General features: G+C 35.9%; 2 protein-coding genes across 2 annotated transcripts in view; both read left to right on the top strand.

Annotated features, from left to right (window-relative positions):
* The window catches only part of LOC107590548 (conserved oligomeric Golgi complex subunit 5-like), a 62,351-nt gene extending 57,854 nt beyond the window's left edge, over positions 1 to 4,497 (top strand). Inside the window, exons 18-22 of the mRNA XM_016279357.1 lie at positions 444 to 681; positions 2,789 to 2,923; positions 3,294 to 3,373; positions 4,020 to 4,031; positions 4,069 to 4,497. Of these exons, the coding sequence (XP_016134843.1) occupies positions 444 to 681; positions 2,789 to 2,923; positions 3,294 to 3,373; positions 4,020 to 4,031; positions 4,069 to 4,174 (571 nt within the window). The 3' untranslated portion in view covers positions 4,175 to 4,497. The remainder of the gene's footprint in view (positions 1 to 443; positions 682 to 2,788; positions 2,924 to 3,293; positions 3,374 to 4,019; positions 4,032 to 4,068) is intronic.
* A 2,995-nt stretch (positions 4,498 to 7,492) lies between these two features.
* On the top strand, positions 7,493 to 15,558 carry e2f7 (E2F transcription factor 7). The gene is made up of 12 exons (XM_016279356.1): positions 7,493 to 7,635; positions 8,303 to 8,386; positions 8,483 to 8,770; positions 8,922 to 9,072; positions 12,239 to 12,448; positions 12,539 to 12,676; positions 12,759 to 12,917; positions 13,006 to 13,075; positions 13,930 to 14,215; positions 14,885 to 15,056; positions 15,138 to 15,460; positions 15,550 to 15,558. Exons 2-12 carry the CDS (start codon positions 8,303 to 8,305, stop codon positions 15,556 to 15,558), a joined length of 1,890 nt encoding a protein of 629 aa, XP_016134842.1. The 5' UTR covers positions 7,493 to 7,635.
* The last annotated feature ends 4,687 nt before the right edge of the window (positions 15,559 to 20,245 follow it).

Here is a 20,245-nt window from a genome sequence, read left to right as displayed (position 1 = left end):
ATTTGTACTCCAATATAGTAAATACATGCTGCATTACAGTAAGAATAATAAAAAATGTAAAATTATATAAAAAAAAATGCACAAACATTACAATGATGAAAATTAAATGTGCTTAATTGAAGCAAGAAAATAATTGCTTTAATTGGATCCTAACCCATTAATTTTTTTTTAAAGAAAATTTGTTTTTATTATTTAGATTTTAAGGTAAAATATTTACAAATATAACATTATCGTAAGATTCACTCAAAAACTGACTGTCACTTGATAAAAGGCATTAACACGACCTCCGTTTTCTGACATTGTGTGTGTGTGTTCCAGTAGCTACACATTTATGATATTGATTATGCGACAAAGGAAATCAATGTGTTGCTTGTAGCTGTAGTCTATGCTCACATTACAACTTGTGTGTGTGTGTGTGTGTGTGTGTGTGTGTGCACGCTCAGTTCTTTACCAGCAGGTGGCCGTCTGGACGTGCTATGCTCTCTGTACATGCGTGAGCTGCAGGGCTTCATCGCACGCGTGATGAACGACTACTTCCGTCCGCTGCAGTGTCTGGACTTCCTGTACGATAGTACGGAGCACATCGCCCAGCGCGCCATCACCCTCTTCATCCGCCACGCCAGCCTCTTGCGCCCACTCAGTGAGGGAGGGAAGATGAGGTTGGCGGCTGACTTTGCTCAGGTGAGAAAAACGAGGGTCAGCCTTCCTCATTCATCTCTCTTACTGAATCTGTGGCTCTCACCAATTTTCTTCTGTACATGAAAAGTAAAAGGGAACTGAGGCTGTTCCAAAATGACCAAAAAACAGCAGACAATTGGTCCTTCTAAAGTGTTGTATATTAGCTTTCTGTGGAAAAACAAGCAGAATATAAGCATTTATTCATTCAAATTAAATACATGTTGCCTATAAACCAAATAATTAACTCAAAAGTGAAAACTCACCCTCAGTGACTGCAAGCAGCTTCTGATGTCACACACTCAGAGCAATTTTGTGTCTAATTTTTCACACAAATGCTCTCAATTTGTGTTATACTTTGTCCCTGTCCTTCCCCCGCTGAGACAAAGAGGTCGCCTGGAGTCTTCCCTCTGAAAATTGCTGTTAATTAACGGTGAGAAAGAGAAAGAGAAAGGAAGGTTATTAATGGAGATGCTCGACTGATTAGCTGAGGAGAAGTCAGTGTCAAATGATCTGTCCGGGTAATGCTCACCTTCAATTGCTCCTTTATTGTGTGACTCATGACAGCTCCACGTTCTTGGTCTTGATTTATCGGTGCACATTATTCCAAATAAAGTTTTCTGTTGTAATCTTTCATCAGAATGTAATAACTTGCATGCTTACCGCTTACATGTATTTTCTGTTTCAAACTCTTTGCAAAGCAGCATTATGTATAAATGTGAACAGTGATGCGTTAATGCTTCGGTTTTAGCTGGAATAGTTTTTTTGGACCTGAGAGGAAGTTGGCATTTAAGGTTTTACAGGACAATGAACTGGTGTCTCATGTTATGAACAACTTAACGTTCAGGTTTGATTAAGGCGGCATGCATTCTCCATACTTCCTCCAGGCAATCTAATAAACAGCAGTGAGGTCTCACAGGATAGCTAATCAAATTAAACCATCGATGCCAGCTCTGGGAGCGACTGCCGTGCCTGGATCCCTCATGAGCAAGGCCCAGTTCCCCACTAGCAACTTTATTTTACTCAATGAGCATGTGTGTAAGCATGCAAAATGATGTCTGGCAACCACAGGGGAAAGAAGTTATTACAAGAGAGCCTTAAGATAGAGATATAATTATTAATATGGAGATATTTGTCTTGTTTGATCACTGTTGAGGGACCGCAGATGGCAAGTGATTTAAATTTTCGACCCAAACCGAGGTGCAACTTGTAAATGGCATTGGTTTCTTTTCCATACTCATAAACTTGTTTGATTAAATATAGACTCTCAGCTAATACAGTACAGGGACACAATTACCCTCTAGATGTGTGTTTAAATTTGGAGTTGATTCATGAAAGAATCTCGTGACCTTTCCTCTGTTGACTTGGGTTGCACATGAAAAGGATGTTTGCTATGGAAATATCAGTACTACTACTACTATTGTAGAGGCTTCTGTCTTTTGCATCCTTGTTACTTTACCCTTTTATTGCTGGCTGAGCAAAACTGGTTGCACTATTACTTACCGCACTTTTACTTACCCAAGCAATCGGATGTACGCATTTTGGCTGGTGAACCATTCCATTTATGAAAATAGTGATGCAATTAAAATGAGTTGAAATAAGACTCATAATTTGATAAGATTCACTTTACGATCTCATTATATTGAACAATCTGTACTTACCACAGCTTGTTGAGTAGAAGTGGCTTTTACTTACCCAAGTAATTGGATGTGCGATTTCCAGTTGGTGAACGATAACGTGTATAGACTTGCATTGTTTTCCATTCATAAAATAGTGGTGCAGTTAAAATAATTTCAAATAAGTTTCACTTAATCTTTTATAGTATTAAAAGAGTACACTGGCACAAAAATAAATCCCAGTTTTGACTGAAACGGCGACTTTTTTTCTGTTACTGAAATATCATTCGCATCTTGCCAGCAGTGAGTAGATATCTGCTGTGAACCCGCTGGAGGATGTCATTTGAGCTCCACTTTAACATGTCACAGACATTTGGTGAATTTTATTGGACGTTTTTTCATATGCAGCTACCTTCCAAATCTTCAGCATTCATTTCAGGCTCTAAATTACACCCGGATTGTGATTCCTGGTGAATATGAATATATTTGTCTGTCTCTGTTTCAGACCGCTGCTGTTTCAAACGAGTGAGCACATCGCTAGCAGTCAAGCGCTGGGAGATTTGATTCCATACAGCACCATATTGCATTTCCTGTTCACTCGTGCCCCGGCTGAACTCAAATCACCACATCAGGTACACACACAGTCGAACTAATGCAGAGAGATGGAAACCTCTTGGTTATAGATCCTCAAGGATTGAGGTTTTAGGTTCGGGTGTTAGCAAGCAAAAGGTTTTTGAGGTCAGATCCTGTTTATTATGCCCTTGAGCGAAGGCAATTCACCTCAAGTTGCCCCATCGCGACTGTCACTGTGATTGACCTACTGTAAGCTGCTTTAGATAAAAGCTTCCGCTAAATGACACATTTCATTTTGAGTGCTCGGACTGGAAAAAATGAAGATATTTTTAGCCATTTTATAAAATGAGGGTTGTCTAAAATTGCTTTGGCATGGGCGGATTTATAGAGCTTTTATGTACCACTAATACTGCTTTCCCTTATAAACAGAGAGCGGAGTGGTCGATCTCTCGCTATTCTCAATGGCTGGATGACCATCCATCAGAGAAGGACCGTCTTGCTCTTATTAGGTAAGATCTAAGGCTCAAAACTGCAACTCCAATTCACCATTGCCACTGCTTTTTACAATAAACCTTTCCAGTGACACCCTCTGGTGGAAAACTAACGCCAGTTTGCATTAACTTGGTTAGTAGTTTAGTTTTCGCCTCTTTAACCCGTCAAACTAGAAATGTCAGGGTTCCCACAATCACAGAAAACCTGGAAATATCAGGGAATTTTAATAAAAAATGAAAAAATAAAACAATGCATTTCTGTGCTTTTAGAAAGATCAGTTTCTTGCCAATTAAAAAAAAAAAATCCAAGTTAATGCAATGCATATATTTATGTATTCTATTAGAAATATTTATAGTCACTATGAAAATTTCCATGATATTTCTGTGGCATTTAAACATTTTATTTATTTCCATGATATTTCCAGGTTTTCCATTATTGTGGGGATCTTGACTGATTTCCAGATATAGAAAAATCATGGACATTTCTTAAGTGGACTTACATTTTTCTGGTTATGCAGATTTTTCATTGGCTAGAAATTGCATTTTATGAGTGCGAAGTTTCTAAAATGATTTTTAAAAATCCCTATTCATAGAAAACACCTGGTAATAATTCAGTAGTTCAGACCAGAACTTAATTTTTCAGTGCAACATCAGCGCCCTCTAGGGGTGCTCTGGAGAAAACTTAATCAACTTAAAACTTAAACTTAAGAAACAGCTTTTCTTAATTACAGCAGTGTCCGAGCCAGGCAGGGGAAGGAGTTTGCCCCGGTGTATCCCATCATGCTCCAGCTGCTGCAGAAGGCCACGAGCGTGTCGTAGGATCTGCAAACACAGCCCTGTCTCATCAGAATAATGTAGACAGTTCGTCATAAGAATACACTCGTCTTCACCAAAAGAAGTCTTTATTATATTTCATAAGATTATTATGATTGTCGGAAACTAATATGTATAGGTTTACGATGTATTTTTTATGGGTTGTTTGGTTACTACTGGCTTTAAATATATCTACCTTCTTAACCAAGTACATGAAGACATGAATACAAATATTCATAAATGTGTTTTGCTGGGTGCAGCAGAGTGAAAAATGAATTACTAAACACATTATGTAAATGTGTAAATGCTGATTAAAGAATATCTCATGATTTCATCACAGACTTCTCATTCAGGTTTTGATTTATGACTATATCTCTGATTAGTTAGCTTTCGCATATTTTTAGATATACAAAAAATGTTTGGATTACTTATAATGAATGCAATGACGTTCAGGCATTTTAATTTTGATTTAACTGTCCAAATAATAACCTTTGTTGGTGATATTTAAAACTGTGAAAGGAAAATTACACACTCTGGAGAAGGAAATGTATTTATCACTATCATATAGTTTTTAAATAAAAATGGATGGAGTTTTTGTTAAGTAACAGGTTGAGAGTTGAAGCTTTGGTTACTAGTACCTTACAGGCTGTATTACTGTAAGCCTGGTGAATAATAAGCTGCCTCGTAATATTAAGCTCTGGTTCTGGATCAGTTCTTCTTGCCTTCTCTGAATTTTCTCACTTTTTTCCTTTGCCACCAGGAGCCCATCTTCAGAGACCAGAGATCCTCTTTTCATGTCTGTCTCTATCTTACACTCTTTTCACACGGTTTTATTTGACTTACATGGCGCAATCACAGTAATATGCTGCTCTAAAATATTAATTCAACTTCTCTTTCTCTCCAAATTTTGCATAATCATGCAAATGTGATTCGTCCACTGCTCCTTGAAAAAGTAAATGAATTTTGTGTGCGCTTCTCAAACAGACAGTCTGAAGTGTTTCACATTGCCATTTGATCTCATTTAAATAACTGATCATGACATATAAATGGCTTTAAAGATGATGTAATGTAACATGCACCCAAACAAACCCAAGATATTTTAAGATTATTAAAATACATGCAAGATGGAAATTAGGCCTAAGTCTTACCCGGTATCTTATGGTATTTCAGTTCTCACAAAAGCAGTCCGAGGATGAAGACCTTGAATATAGATTAAAAAAAGAGGCTTGAAAACTGTTGAAATAATTAAAAAAAAAGCAATAATCTGATAGTTCTTTAAACAAACAACAATAAATGCATTAGAAATGATGCTATACAGAGTGCATTAAGAGTAGGGCTGCAACAAGCGATTATTTTGATGATCGATTAATGATTATTACAACGATTAATCGACGATTATTTCATTAGTCAGTAGGCTTTGTTCTATTATTCTGCTTTTACAATTAGTTAAAATACTGAGTTACACATATTCTGACTAATAACACAAAGGTAATCACTTCAGCTTTGAAGAGAATGTCAAACAATTATATTACTATTGTACTATTACATTTTTTTTTTACAATACAAATAAATATATTTGGCACACATATTGACAGACAGACTTTCTGACTGAACGATGCATCATTCTGCCTAACATCTCCTTTTGTAAGTCATATATGGAACAAAATAAAGTGCCAATTTTATTTCCGATAAATGATTTTATTCACATTAGCTCTCCTAAAACACCTTATAGTGTTCTATATATATATATATATATATATATATATATATATATATAGTGGATTCACAAACTTTCTATAGAGTGCTATATATATATATATATATATATATATATATATATATATAGTGGATTCCCAAACTTTTTTTGTCATATTTAAGTACCCCTGAGATTTTAAAATAAATATTTTAATAATTAAGTATCACATTTGCATGTTCACGGTTCTCTGACGTTGGTTAATATTCACATGAAATGCAGGTAACCATATAAAACATTTCATTTTGTAGTATTTTATTTTGACGTTCTTAAAATGATTTATTTTAATGATTTAATCATTAGCTTCTCATTAAACTCAGGAACCCCCTGCAGTTCCTATTAATGAACCCCAGATTGGGAAACTTTGATGTAATGTAATTCATTAATGCATTTCATTTTGTTAATTTTCATTCTGTTTCTATTTTTATATCAGTATGGTAAAAGTTTATCCTATTTAAACCACTGTGACTAACGAGTTGGGTCAAAAGTAATCTAAAAGTAATCAAAAAGTACTCTTATTATATTACCTAAAATGTGCAATGTAATGGATTACGTTACTAACTACATTTTTTGTCATGTAATTTGGAATCGGATTACAATTTGTAAGTAATCTACTCAGCTCTGATGGCTACTAATCGTTTCAGCCCTAATTAAGAGTGAAATACAACACGCTTAAGTGAAGGCATGCACCATTACATGAATGAATGAGATATTATATTGATCTGTTTTTACATATTTACTCATGCATATTTAGTTTTCTAGTTTAGTTTTAGACAAGCATGTGTATATATGTATGCATGTTCATGTTTTAGAATCAGAAAGAGCTTTATTGCCAAGTATGTTTGCACATACAAGGAATTTGTTATAGTGTCACAAGCTTCCAGTACACAGAGACAACAACAACACACAGATAATAAAAGTGAGATGTGAATAAAATACACATGCATAAACATAAACCACACAAAAAAAAGAATAAATTGTATGTACAGGTGTGCTATAGACATTTATGACATTTGAACTGTGATACATCAGGTTTATACATTATCTGTTTATTTCTGAGGGCTATTATTAAATATAGTATTCTATTTCTGTGATTATTACGCTGAAAGAGCGTTTATGTGGGGGTAGTTTGTGGGTGTGGGGTATCTTCTCATATTACACTCTTTCCCGCGACAAAACCCTCAGTCGCGCCAAAACCCCACCTGTGTCACTCACCTTTGTTCCTGCCTGAGCTTCTCATTAAAAGCAGCCAGGAGGCATTTGGCATTTATATAATGTCAATTAATCATATGTGGTGATTAATTACGTCCCCGCTGAGTTACAGCGGCGCCTTTAAAACTCAGACGCAGATCAATGAAGAGCGCGCCTACAGCCCCGCCAATAAACCCCCCACAGGCTTGCTCAGAACGCGTCTCTGATTGGCTACGACGGTCGCTCCGAGGCATTTCCTCCTCCTTCGGCCAATCACCGTCGATATATTTGCATAGCGGCTACGTGATTGGCTGAGGGAGGGTGTAGCTCTTCAGAGCGCCAGAAAACAAGCTTTAGCGGGTGATTCATACCGGCGGTAGGACTGAAATAAGAAGATTATTAGTTATGATCTTCTTATTTGGAGAGGAAATATGATCATTTAAGGAGCAAAACGAAGGATCACCACTTCACAGGATTTAATTACGTTCTTGGGATACTTTTAATCTAAGAACGGGAGTTTAAGGTAAGAATATGAAGTCCGACTTGCATGATTTAATATAAAAAATAATGTAAATAAATCTCCTCAAGTCTGACTTTTACTGACAAACATTTTACTAGTATTCAAAAAATCAGAAAAAATACTTTCGGATTTATATGAAAGTATTTTTTTATATATCATAAGCATGCTGCCTGCTGAGCTCCGACAATATAATGTAAGATACAACACTGTGACAGTCTTCTCAATATAAATAATTTCAAAAGTTTAGTCATATTTTTTTCTTCTGAGAATCTGATTGCGTTACCAGGCAACTGCTGAAAATATTTGCGCCAAAATCTTGCCACCATCATCAGATCAGATCACTTTTTAAGAACGTGATCATTAGTCATGTTTCTTATGTAATACAATATAATACCTAATATACTAATAACGTACTAGTATTATTTACTAGCAGTATTTGAATAACTTTTGGCAACATAACTTCATTAGTAAGTAACAAACACCACATGCATACTTTACAGATCAGTTTATATTTATATTCAGATATGTAATTTATGCAGATATATATACTATATAACGTAAAATAGTTGGTATTATATATTAATAACAGTGCAAAAGTTAGTGTCATTCATAACATAATTCAGTAATTTATTAATAGAATAAATGTGCTGGTTCTATTCTTTTTTTTTAGATGGAGATGAAGTGTTTAACTTTAAAGGATTTGCTTAGTGTGAGGACAGGCTCGGATGATACTGGCAACATGAATAACCAGAAAGTAAGAGATCTAAATGTAATTAAAGCATCATTTTTGTTTGATTTACGTGATAATGCATCTACTGCCTCGTTAGATTCACTTTCACTGTGAATTCAGGAGAACATCTGCATGGACAGAAAGAAAATGACCCCACTGAAGTGTGAGTCTGTGAACGGACATAGGAGAGTTTCCAGCCCGGATATCACCCACATAACCCCCATCAAACACGTAGAGAGGGCCCATCCGGACCCCTGGACCCCGACAGCCAACCTGAAAATGCTGATCAGTGCCGCCAGCCCAGACATCCGTGACAGAGAGATGAAGAAAACCCACTTCAGACCCATTGAAAATGAAGAGAAGGCTGTAGATGTGGATGAAGAGGAAGAGCTTGACGACCCCTGCCAGGTATTAAGAGAATACGTCTAAATTGGTGTAATGATTTGAAACTTAAGACGCTTTTATCCACAGCGGCTCACAACATGCAATTCATCTTAAATATGTTCAGTATCTTCATATGCTCAGTACGCTTAGCTGGTTTTATCTCTCTTTATTGCAGTATGAAGCACTAGACGATTCTGAGAGGAGACCCAGTCGCAAACAGAAGAGTTTGGGGCTTTTGTGTCAGAAATTTCTGGCCTTGTACCCTGATTACCCAGAAACCTCTGAGAGCATCAATATTTCTCTGGATGAGGTGGCCACACGCTTAGGTAAGAGAAAATCACTCATAGTCAAATCCCTTATTTCTGTATAAAATATAATGAAATAGTGGTTCGATATCGCAGAGAAAAGGGTGGCAGATGGGCGATATAAAGCAGATATATATGATATCACACTATTTGATTTAAAGACAGTAAAATATGCATAACAATTGCTGATATTATGTATATATATATATATATACAGTGGGTACGGAAAGTATTCAGACCCCCTTAAATTTTTCACTCTTTGTTATATTGCAGCCATTTGCTAAAATCATTTAAGTTAATTTTATTTCCTCATTAATGTACACACAGCACGCCATATTGACAGAAAAACACAGAATCGTTGACATTTTTGCAGATTTATTAAAAAAGAAAAACTGAAATATCACATGGTCCTAAGTATTCAGACCCTTTGCTCAGTATTTAGTAGAAGCACCCTTTTGATCTAATACAGCCATGAGTCTTTTTGGGAAAGATGCAACAAGTTTTTCACACCTGGATTTGGGGATCCTCTGCCATTCCTCCTTGCAGATCCTCTCCAGTTCTGTCAGGTTAGATGGTAAACGTTGGTGGACAGCCATTTGTAGGTCTCTCCAGAGATGCTCAATTGGGTTTAAGTCAGGGCCCTGGCTGGGCCATTCAAGAACAGTCACAGAGTTGTTGGGAAGCCACTCCTTCGTTATTTTAGCGGTGTGCTTAGGGTCATTGTCTTGTTGGAAGATAAACCTTCGGCCCAGTCTGAGGTCCTGAGCACTCTGGAGAAGGTTTTCGTCCAGGATATCCCTGTACTTGGCCGCATTCATCTTTCCCTCGATTGCAACCAGTCATCCTGTCCCTGCAGCTGAAAAACACCCCCACAGCATGATACTGCCACCACCATGCTTCACTGTTGGGACAGGTGATGAGCAGTGCCTGGTTTTCTCCACACATACCGCTTAGAATTAAGGCCAAAAAGTTATATCTTGGCCTCATCCGACCAGAGAATCTTATTTCTCACCATCTCACAACTCCATGCGGGCTTTCATGTGTCTTGCACTGAGGAGAGGCTTCCGTCAGGCCACTCTGCCATAAAGCCCCGACTGGTGGAGGGCTGCAGTGATGGTTGACTTTCTAAAACTTTCTCCCATCTCCCGACTGCATCTCTGGAGCTCAGCCACAGTGATCTTTGGGTTCTTCTTTACCTCTCTCACCAAGGCTCTTCTCCCCCGATAGCTCAGTTTGGCCAGACGGCCAGCTCTAGGAAGGGTTCTGATCGTCCCAAACGTCTTCCATTTAAGGAATGGAGGCCACTGTGCTCTTGGGAACCTTAAGTGCAGCAGAAATTTTTTTGTAACCTTGGCCAGATCTGTGCCTTGCCACAATTCTGTCTCTGAGCTCTTCAGGCAGTTCCTTTGACCTCATAATTCTCATTTGCTCTGACATGCACTGTGAGATGTAAGGTCTTATATAGACAGGTGTGTGGCTTTCCAAATCAAGTCCAATCAGTATAATCAAACACAGAAAAAATCCTTAAACAGATTTATGTATTTATATTTTACATAATATTTACAAAACTAGAAATAAATTATTTGAAAGTGAATTGCATAAAAAAATAGAACTTGATCAAATAAAATAAAAATCCTTAAACAGATTTATGTATTTATATTTTACATAATATTTACAAAACTAGAGTTAAATGATTTGAAAGTGAATTGCATAAACAAATAGAACTTGATTAAAAAAATCCTTAAACAGATTTATGTATTTATATTTTACATATTTAAAAAATTTGAAATAAATGATTTGAAAATGAATTGCATGAAAAACATAATTAGAAATTTATGAAAAATAAATTGGAAACTAAACAGATTTATACTTTAGATGGCAACTTCATGTACAGTATGTGGAAAATAATGTGTTTTTTGAACCTTAAACCGCATAAACACATTTCATTACACCAAATACACAAAATAATGTTCTTTTTAGCAACATCATATGACCCCTTTAAATAAATTAGTATGTGATGCCAGGTTATTATAGTTAACTAAAACCATAAACCTTTGTTACATTAACTAAAAATAAACTTATTTTAAATCATTTTAAAAACATTCTTAATTTCTCATTTTCATTTAGTTTAATTTGTCTCTTTGTACTAAAATAACTCAAACTTAAATAAAATTAATAAAAAACTATAGAGAAATTTATATATATATATATATATATATATATATAAATGGCAAAAACACAAAATTACTCAAACCTAAACTAAAATTACAATGAAAAAAGAAAATATAATTAAAAAATATATATATTAATAAAAACTATAATAGTATTTCAGTAATAGTAAATTAACACTAATGTCATCTTTTTCTATTAGATGCACAAATATAGAAGTTATGGCAAATATTATAATTATTTATGTTAATTCTGACAATTAAAATTCTGTTTGTATTTATAAAAATAAAAAAACTCCAGTATATACTGTAATTTTCCATGCTTCAAATGAAATGAAATCATCTGATTTTTAAAATGCACGTTAGAAATAATTGATGCTATTTGAAAGCTGTTTTCTGTTTCCAAAATGAGCTGATGATGAAATAAAAGCCCCTAATGATTTTAGCCTGTTAAACTGTTCTCCGCTCTGTAAACAAAGCGAGTGATTTTAATCCACTCAGATGCCTCAGATCTATATTTATTTGTTTGTCTGTTTGCTCAGTAGCCAAGTGTTTAATTTCTCTAGATTTGTGCATTCAAATGAATCTCTTCGTGTTTCCTGAGTTTGATGTCTTGATGAAGAAATGAAGCATCCTGCTGTCCGTGTCTGGATCCTCTGATGGGGTTATTGTTTGCTGGCTTCTTGTCCCATGTGGCCGCTGTCGCTAAGCAACGGCTTTCCTTTCTAACAAAAGCTTATTACCATCCCATCATGAGGGCCGGAATCACTCGACCAGCCAATTCACCGAGCAATCATGCCATTCCTCATATCCACTTACTCTGATTTTCTCCTGCCAGTCACCTCAAATTTATTCACTCATCCTTTATTCATGTCTTCCATCGTCTTTTTCAGCACCACAATTGTTAAAACTGAAAAAGCATAATTCCTCGACTTATCAAGAGACATTTTTTACTGTTTCTTAAGTTGCTGTATGAATCTCCGAAGACCTTTATTGTAAAGACTAATGCATTCATGCGTTAAACGACAACTTTTACGTGTTTTACAGCATGGTTTATCTCTCTCATACAGCGGCCTCCAGCAGACGGAAGGACAAATCACTCCGTATCATGAGCCAGAAGTTTGTCATGCTGTTTCTGGTGTCCAAAACACAGACCGTTACCCTCGATATGGCTGCAAAGATCCTGATCGAAGAGGGTCAGGATGAGTCCAGCCACAGCAAGTATAAAAGTAAGACATCAGCCAGATTTAATATTTAAAATATTATGCATTTCCTTAATGACTAAGTGTAGCTTGCAATCTTTTTTTGTGTGTGTTTAGCTAAGGTGCGACGTTTGTATGATATCGCTAATGTCCTGACCAGCCTAAATCTGATCAAGAAACTTCATGTAAGAGAGGAAAAGAGCCGTAAACCCGTCTTCAAATGGATTGGACCCGCCGATTTCCACAGCAGCTGCGGTACGTCCTGTTTAAACACGTGAAAATTGCTTTTAGTCACTTCAGTGTGATAATATTGTGAATATTGTTGCATGTCTTTTAGATTCAGACGATTTGAGAGTCTCAGAAGCCCAGATCAGTTCCACCGGGGAACGACGGGAGAAGATAACGCGCCACTCCTCCTTCCAGGTCATTCCTGCCCCTTCTGTCAATCAAAGGCGGATAAGCTCCGCCCCCAGCACACCTCACAGATGTTCTACAGGTGAGAGCTAATACCATAATATTAGTGTAATGTTTACATTTGATGTAATTGTAGTTTATGTGACGTTTTTTTGTGTTTGTATTTTCAGACGAGCCGGTGGATTATTCTAGGAAGAGTGTGAACACCAGCGCAGTGTGTCGACTGCAGTTTGGAGACAGGTGAGTCCACCTGTATAAAACTGATATTTGCAGAAATGTACACATATTTCAAACTTTAGCCATTTACAAACACTGCGTAAAGATCTAGGCTGAAAAGTTGTAGGTTCAAACCTGAAGTTAATGCATAACCATTGTGCTACTAACAATGTTAATTTAGAATTATTCATATACTACATTGAAAAATTGGTGTAGAAAGAATTTCCACGCAGAAATTGCTAGTAAATTTCACAAAAATGGCAAAGAAATAGCAAGCAACACATTGAATTAAACATGAAATTTTGAAGTAGAAAAACTAGTATTTTCTTGTCAAATGCCCTACAATAATGGTTTTATTTACAACTTAGAAAAATAAATTTTATAGTTTATTATAATATTTATAATAATATTTTAAATTAACTTTTATTTTTAGAATTACACTTTTTTTGTGTGTGTGTGCTTTTACCATTTTTATTTGTGTGTGTGTGTGTTTTGTATCTCTATTTTACGTAAATTTATTTTTGTCAATTTTATTACTTTTAGAACTTAAACTTACAAAAATTTCAAAAAATAATTTTACAGTGCATTATATTATTTATAATAATATTTAGAATTAGCTTTTTAGATTTTCAGTTTTAATTCTTTAGATTTTTAGTAATTTTGTCATTCTTATTAGAATATATTAATATTTTGAATTAGCTTTTATTTTTAGATTTTCATTTTTCATTTCAATTTTGTTGAGCGTTTGTTATTTTTATTCGTTTTTCATAGCTCTGTTTAGCTTTAATTTATTTTTTGTCAGTTTTGATATTTGTAGTACTTAAACATATGTATTTCATCTAGTTGTCAATGATCACTAACTACTGTGTTCTGTTCAGTGGAAGTCCTATAGTGTCGTCACTGGCGGTGCCTCTTCAAGCAGATGTGCCTTATGCATCACTGCCCATTTCAGCCCAGTTCGCTCCTCACCCGTTAGCGTACCTGCCCGGTCTGCCACAAACACCCCTGCTCATGGTGTACAGCGGACACGTCACCCACGGGTCACCCGTCTCAGGCCACAGGGAGGGACATCTGAAGAAGAGAGAGAGACAAGAGGATGAGGATGAGGATGAGGATCAGACAGCTAAACGAAGCAACCGCTCAGCTTCCATAGAAAGTGAAATGGTGAGTGTTATGAGCCAGATATATATATATATATATATATTTATATATACATAGCTTAAAATAAATTAAGACAATAAGCAATGACAAAATTTGAAGCTAAAAATATGAAATGTGGTATACAAATATGTTATTATTAAACTAAAGTATCTGACATAAAACAGAACATTTATATATACTGTACATATATATATATATATGACAATGTTGTCATTTTGTCGAAAACTTCACATAAATAAATAATTTAATAGATAAAAAGATAAAATAAGCAATAAATATAAGACAAAAATGAGAAAAATTTTAATTAAAAAAATTTATCAAATAATAGTAAAAAAAATTATACAATAAAATAAATTTTACTTTTCTTTTTTTTTACTTTTAAAATTTAACTGTGTAAAATTTGAATAATTAGGCTTTTATGCAATAAAATTCGATCAACATCAACTCATATTTTTGATAATATTTATAACTACCTAGAAATGAATATGATACAATTGAAATTTATCAGATGTTTCTGACCCTGATTATGGAGTATGATGCGAAGATCGATTTTACCATGGTGAAATCGCTGTAATGCACAGCCTTGAGTGGCTTATTGGTTTTATAATGGCGGCATCCGCAATATTATAAACTGTCATTGTGAAAGCTGTAATTTGTGTGAATGTCCCATAGGGTGAGACTGAGAGTCTGAGCTCCAGCGCCAGAAGGTCTCCAGTCTGCTCTCGAGAAGGTTCCCCGTGGGACGAGGCCTCGTTTGGGCCAATAAATGAGGAAGACGCAGGAGCACCCAGCCCTAAAGACCCCCTCCTGTCCTCTCATTACCTCTATGTTCCCAGCACAGCAGGTACAGGAAAACCTGAGCAGTGATTGTCAGTCTTTCTGATTGTAAGCTCATTCTAATGTTGCATTTGACTGTTTTCTGTAGGTCTGAACGGTTTGAACTTCCTCATGCCAGCGGGACATACACAGGCTGGCGTGCCAGCTGTAGCCATGCCGTATTTTTTGGTGCATTCGCCACTCATAGCGGGTGCAATGCCCACCTCCGGCGCTGAGGGGGCTGCCAGCAGCGGTCTGAGTTTCAGCGTGCCCACCGTGCTGTCACCGGCCCGGTTTGTGATGGCAGGAGGGGCGTTTGGTGTGGTCGAAACACTGAACAGCACTGAGCATCATGGGCACAGATTACCTGCAGCCACACTCTCGCCACGGGGACCACGAGCACAAGAAATCCCTCAGCCAGCACAAACACAGGTCAGTTTACTGCATACTGTTTTTTGGGGGGGGGGGTTTTATCATGCACTGAATATGGGCAGTCACTAACGATTATTTTGATAATCGAGGGTTTGTGATGGCAGGAGGGGCGTTTGGTGTGGTCGAAACACTGAACAGCACTGAGCATCATGGGCACAGATTACCTGCAGCCACACTCTCGCCACGGGGACCACGAGCACAAGAAATCCCTCAGCCAGCACAAACACAGGTCAGTTTACTGCATACTGTTTTTTGGGGTGGGGGGTTTTATCATGCACTGAATATGGGCAGTCACTAACGATTATTTTGATAATCGAGTAATAAGATTTTTTTTTTTTAGTAAAAATAGACCTAACTGAACAATAGACTTTAAAATGACTTAAAATGCATATATATATTCAAATAAAATATCAAAAGCAAGTAATTATATGGGTGTATTGAACAAAACCAGTTTGCACATGTTATTTTCGGGGTAAATGAGAACTTAAATTTTTGTTTTGTCAAAAAATTATTTTGGTGCCACACTACTGTTTAAAAAAATAGTATGCATTTCAAACATTAGTACGTTTTATATGTAGTGTTTCTGACCTTCTCACGTCTGCTATTTCAGGCTCCTGTGACACCAAAGGAAGCGGCAGTGGGGTCCAAATCTTTCTTCGAGACGCCTGGAGCCTTTGGATCTCTCAGCACCCCACCGGCGGCACGCAAAAGAGGCTCCGCCCAGAGGAGGCTGGACATCGGACACGCCTCAGCCAATTAAATTAGCTGCTGCGTTTGTGTCATTACATTTTCATGCTTCTGTGGTGCTACAGTGCCAAAGACAGAAACAGCATTACACAACAAAATTTGACTTGAACATTTCCTGTTTACTGAGTAGTGAACATCAGAATAAGAGGGCAGATACTAGTGTGATATTGGTTTTAGTCTGTTACACGCCCTCTTGTGGCTGTATTTCTGTTTTCCCCCACCACTTTTGATAGTATTTTGGAGTTCATTTGACATCCTACCAGTGTATTGCCCGATTGTTTACCGTTATTATTTATTATAGTTTTCCAGAGGCTCAAATCAACAATCCAGCTCTAGCACTACATATTTAAAAATGTGAAAATGAATTAAGTCTGGATCAGTCTCTGAGAGAAAAATACACAGATCTGCTCTATTTCACAGGTAAACAGTTTGTAGAAGTGCCATATTGGTGAAGCCGACATGCCTTAGAAATGTATTTGTTACATGATGCCTTCGCCACAGAACGAATGAATTCTGAGTGTATTTTGGGGATAAAGAACTAAATAATGGTTGTAATTGTTGACACTGGTAAAGTTTGAGGTGCTACATCTGTGAAACCAATAGGAAACAAAGACATACTTGAATGACCAGTGAATATGATCTGCAATCACTGGAGCAAAGCAGAAATATCACAGTACTGTACTGTTTTGAAACCAAGTATGTTTGTGTATGAACTCTTTGTAGACTAGTAATAAATTATTTTTGGACACATACATTTGGATTGAATTTTACTCAACATGGTTTAATCCATAGAGCTGTACAGTATTTACAGTTATTTACTGTAACTCGTAGCATTGAATATTTTATATACATGTTAATTTTTATATCTGTCAGTGTTTAAATGTCTTTGTTGGATGTTTAAAGCTGCACTGCTGAATCTGTGCGGTGCTTTTGTGTTTATCAGATATATTTTCAATCATTTTATGTATGGACACAGGTGTCATACATGTAATACAAAATAAATCTATGTAAAATATCATATTATTTGTTAAATCTTGCATTATTCTCTTGATTTTATAGGGGAATGTGTACAGTACAGATGGGCTTAATTTTGTGTGACCACTAGATGGCAGCATATACAAAAAATTATGTTTTGTACAGTCTGGTTTTTAGGGATTCATCTCGGAAACAGGGCAAAATCTTTCATAATAATTTGACCTCTGAGATTTTGATATTAAAACGATCACAGTGTATCAGTGAAACTGTATTTGAACACATGGAACCATGAAATGTCTTTAAAAAATATATTTTTTTATTTTTTTTATCTTGAAATATCAGTTTCAGCATGGTACAAACTTATAATAAGGCGAATAGCTTAAGTTTCTTTTTCCAAAACGTCTGTTCTGGAACTGTGTAAGTTTGGTGAGCGGGTACGAAATTCCGCGAAAAGTGCGGATTGCTTTACGGCAGCAACAAATGCGGGACAGTGGAATATTTACGACAGTCTATTCCACTCACTTAACTGACGGGAGCTCTAAAGTCGCAAAAATAGATCAAACTACGTACAGTTGCTTTGAAATAAACCCAAAACACCGCTATAATAAGTGTAGCGCCATATTCATTTTAGGACGTTTCGAGAGAGAAAAGAAACTTTTAAGTAGTCAAAAACTTTTTCATTTCAATTTTGTTGTGCTTTTGCCATTTGTGTGTGTGTGTGTTGTATCTCTATTTAGCATTCATTTATTTTGTCAATTTTATTAATTTTAGCACTTTAACTTAAACTTACAAAAGTTTCAAAAAATTATTTTACAGTGTATTATATTATTTATAATAAAATTTTGAATTAGCTTTTTAGATTTTCAATTTTAATTCTATTCTATTTCAATTTTAATAACATTGAATTAGATTTTATTTTTTGATTTTCAGTTTTCATTTTGATTTTAGTTTGATTTTTTAGTAATTTTGTCATTCTTAGAATCTTTAGAAGATTTTCAATTTTGTTGTGCGTTTGTTATTTTTATTAGTTTTTTATAGCTTTGTTTAGTTTGATTTTTTATTTTATTAATTTATTTTAATTTTTTGTCAGTTTTGGTGTAGTACTTAAACACGTGTTTCATTTATCACTAACTGCTGTGTTCTGTTAAAGTCGCAAAAGTAGATAAAACTAAGTACAGTTGCGTTAAAATAAACCCAGATAGTAAGTGTAGCGACATTTATTTTTTGGACGTTTCGAGAGAGAGAAAAGAAACTCCGTTTGAAAGTTGTGAGTTGTAACAATTAGGTGATCTTGGACCTTTAGTGCGTGTCTTTGTAGCCTCGTTTTCATCTGCATTAAATTCAATATGGCATGTGCATTTAAGACCCATATTTAACAAGAATTACACTTAAGTTTAATTCCTTGGGTCAAGAGTTTATTTAATCACTAAGTGTTATAATAACAGTCAGCAGGCCTTAGCAAACACCTCTAATTAGAAGTGTGTGTGTGTGTGGTCTGTATTATAGTTTTGTATAATTATCTAATCTAGACCAATATAGTATAGGCTTGGTGACATTTCAATGTTCATTAGTGCTGCTTACACACAAACACACCTGGCAACCCATTTTATCATCACAATAAACCCTGTATGAATAGCAATAACCTGCATTTTGACATTAACAGACCAGTAAACCTCAGAAAAGACTATAATGATAATCATATCTGAGACCAAACAATTACACAAAATTAACCAAACACTGTGCATAAATACCATAGGCTTTGTGAACATGGCACAAGACAGTCTGAATGAGCCGTCAAACAGCTGATGACATTCCAGAAGCTCTTTCATGAGTAAAAGAGCTCACGTCAGAAACTCACGCACGTGCCATTGCTCAGCCGGAGTCCAGTTTTACCATAAAAGGAGGACGGACAGAATGCTACATCTGTTTTTCATTCCCTCTTTCTTTCCAATCTTGTGCCGTTCACCATAAATTCCTTCTTTTGGTGTTATATGCATTCCAGATGAAGTCCTGGATGAAGACACTGGAAGAAATGACAGCGTACTTCTGCGCTGCTGTATTATTACACATAAAAACAGCAAAATGTGGTTTTAAAATATCAAAATATGGAATGTGCACAGTGCTTTTTCCCTATTGTTTTATCATTTGAACCTAGCAAACTTCTTTTTCTGAAATGTTCTGCTTGAAAAGTGTGCAAATAAATGACACTTGGCTTAATATTCTATGTTTATACAGTGACATTCTGTGTCCACATATTTTCTGGGGTCAATTTTGGTCAATTCTATTTATGTCCAAGTGTATCAGCTCCCAAAATGACAAGTGATGCATGCTGGGTATCACTGCATAGCTGATTTCTGAATGGCTTTAACGAGTCATTCATCAGGCCGCTCTCACACACACCATACCTCACACACCGCAGAGTGAAATTGTCCTCAAAGCTCACTTAATTAGTATAATTAATGATGCCTGTCTGTGTGTTATGGTGGAACCGTCAACATTATTCATATCAAATGTGCATTGGGTGCAATATTCTGTTCTGGCCCTTTCTCAGCTAACAAAAGTATGTTCTAAGAATGTTCCTAGTGAGCTATGAAAATGTTATTTCTAAATGTTCTCTGAACAATCAAAACATCAGTTATTTTGCTTATCCACCTTATTTTTCCCATAAGAGCAGGTGTGGCCTTTTGTAATTATTATGGGTCATCTGTGTCCAGCTATTTTTACCTGTACAAAACAGCTTGTTTTGCTCCTTGATATTGCAAACTGGTGTGTCTTACCATATTATTTGAATGTATTATCTTACACACTGGTTTGTAGTGCAAACATTTTGACCATTTACTGCACTTTGCACTGCACTTCTCGTTATTTCCCTACAGCGGCCAGTGAACCGGAAGTCTCACACATTCACAGCTTACTTCCGCGTTGAAGGATATACAAACATTAAGGAAACATTCCATTTTATAATTTGCAAACATTATGGGAATGTTACTTTTGATTGTTCTCAGAAAGTTCTGAAACAATTAGTAACATTTGAAAAATGTTAGACCAGAGTCCAACTAAAAT

Source organism: Sinocyclocheilus grahami, unplaced genomic scaffold, assembly GCF_001515645.1.
Source record: "Sinocyclocheilus grahami isolate Dianchi unplaced genomic scaffold, SAMN03320097.WGS_v1.1 scaffold129.1, whole genome shotgun sequence".
NCBI lineage: Eukaryota > Metazoa > Chordata > Actinopteri > Cypriniformes > Cyprinidae > Sinocyclocheilus > Sinocyclocheilus grahami.
The sequence above is the reverse complement of the archived record's forward strand: the minus strand, read 5'-3'. Positions and strand labels throughout refer to the sequence as shown.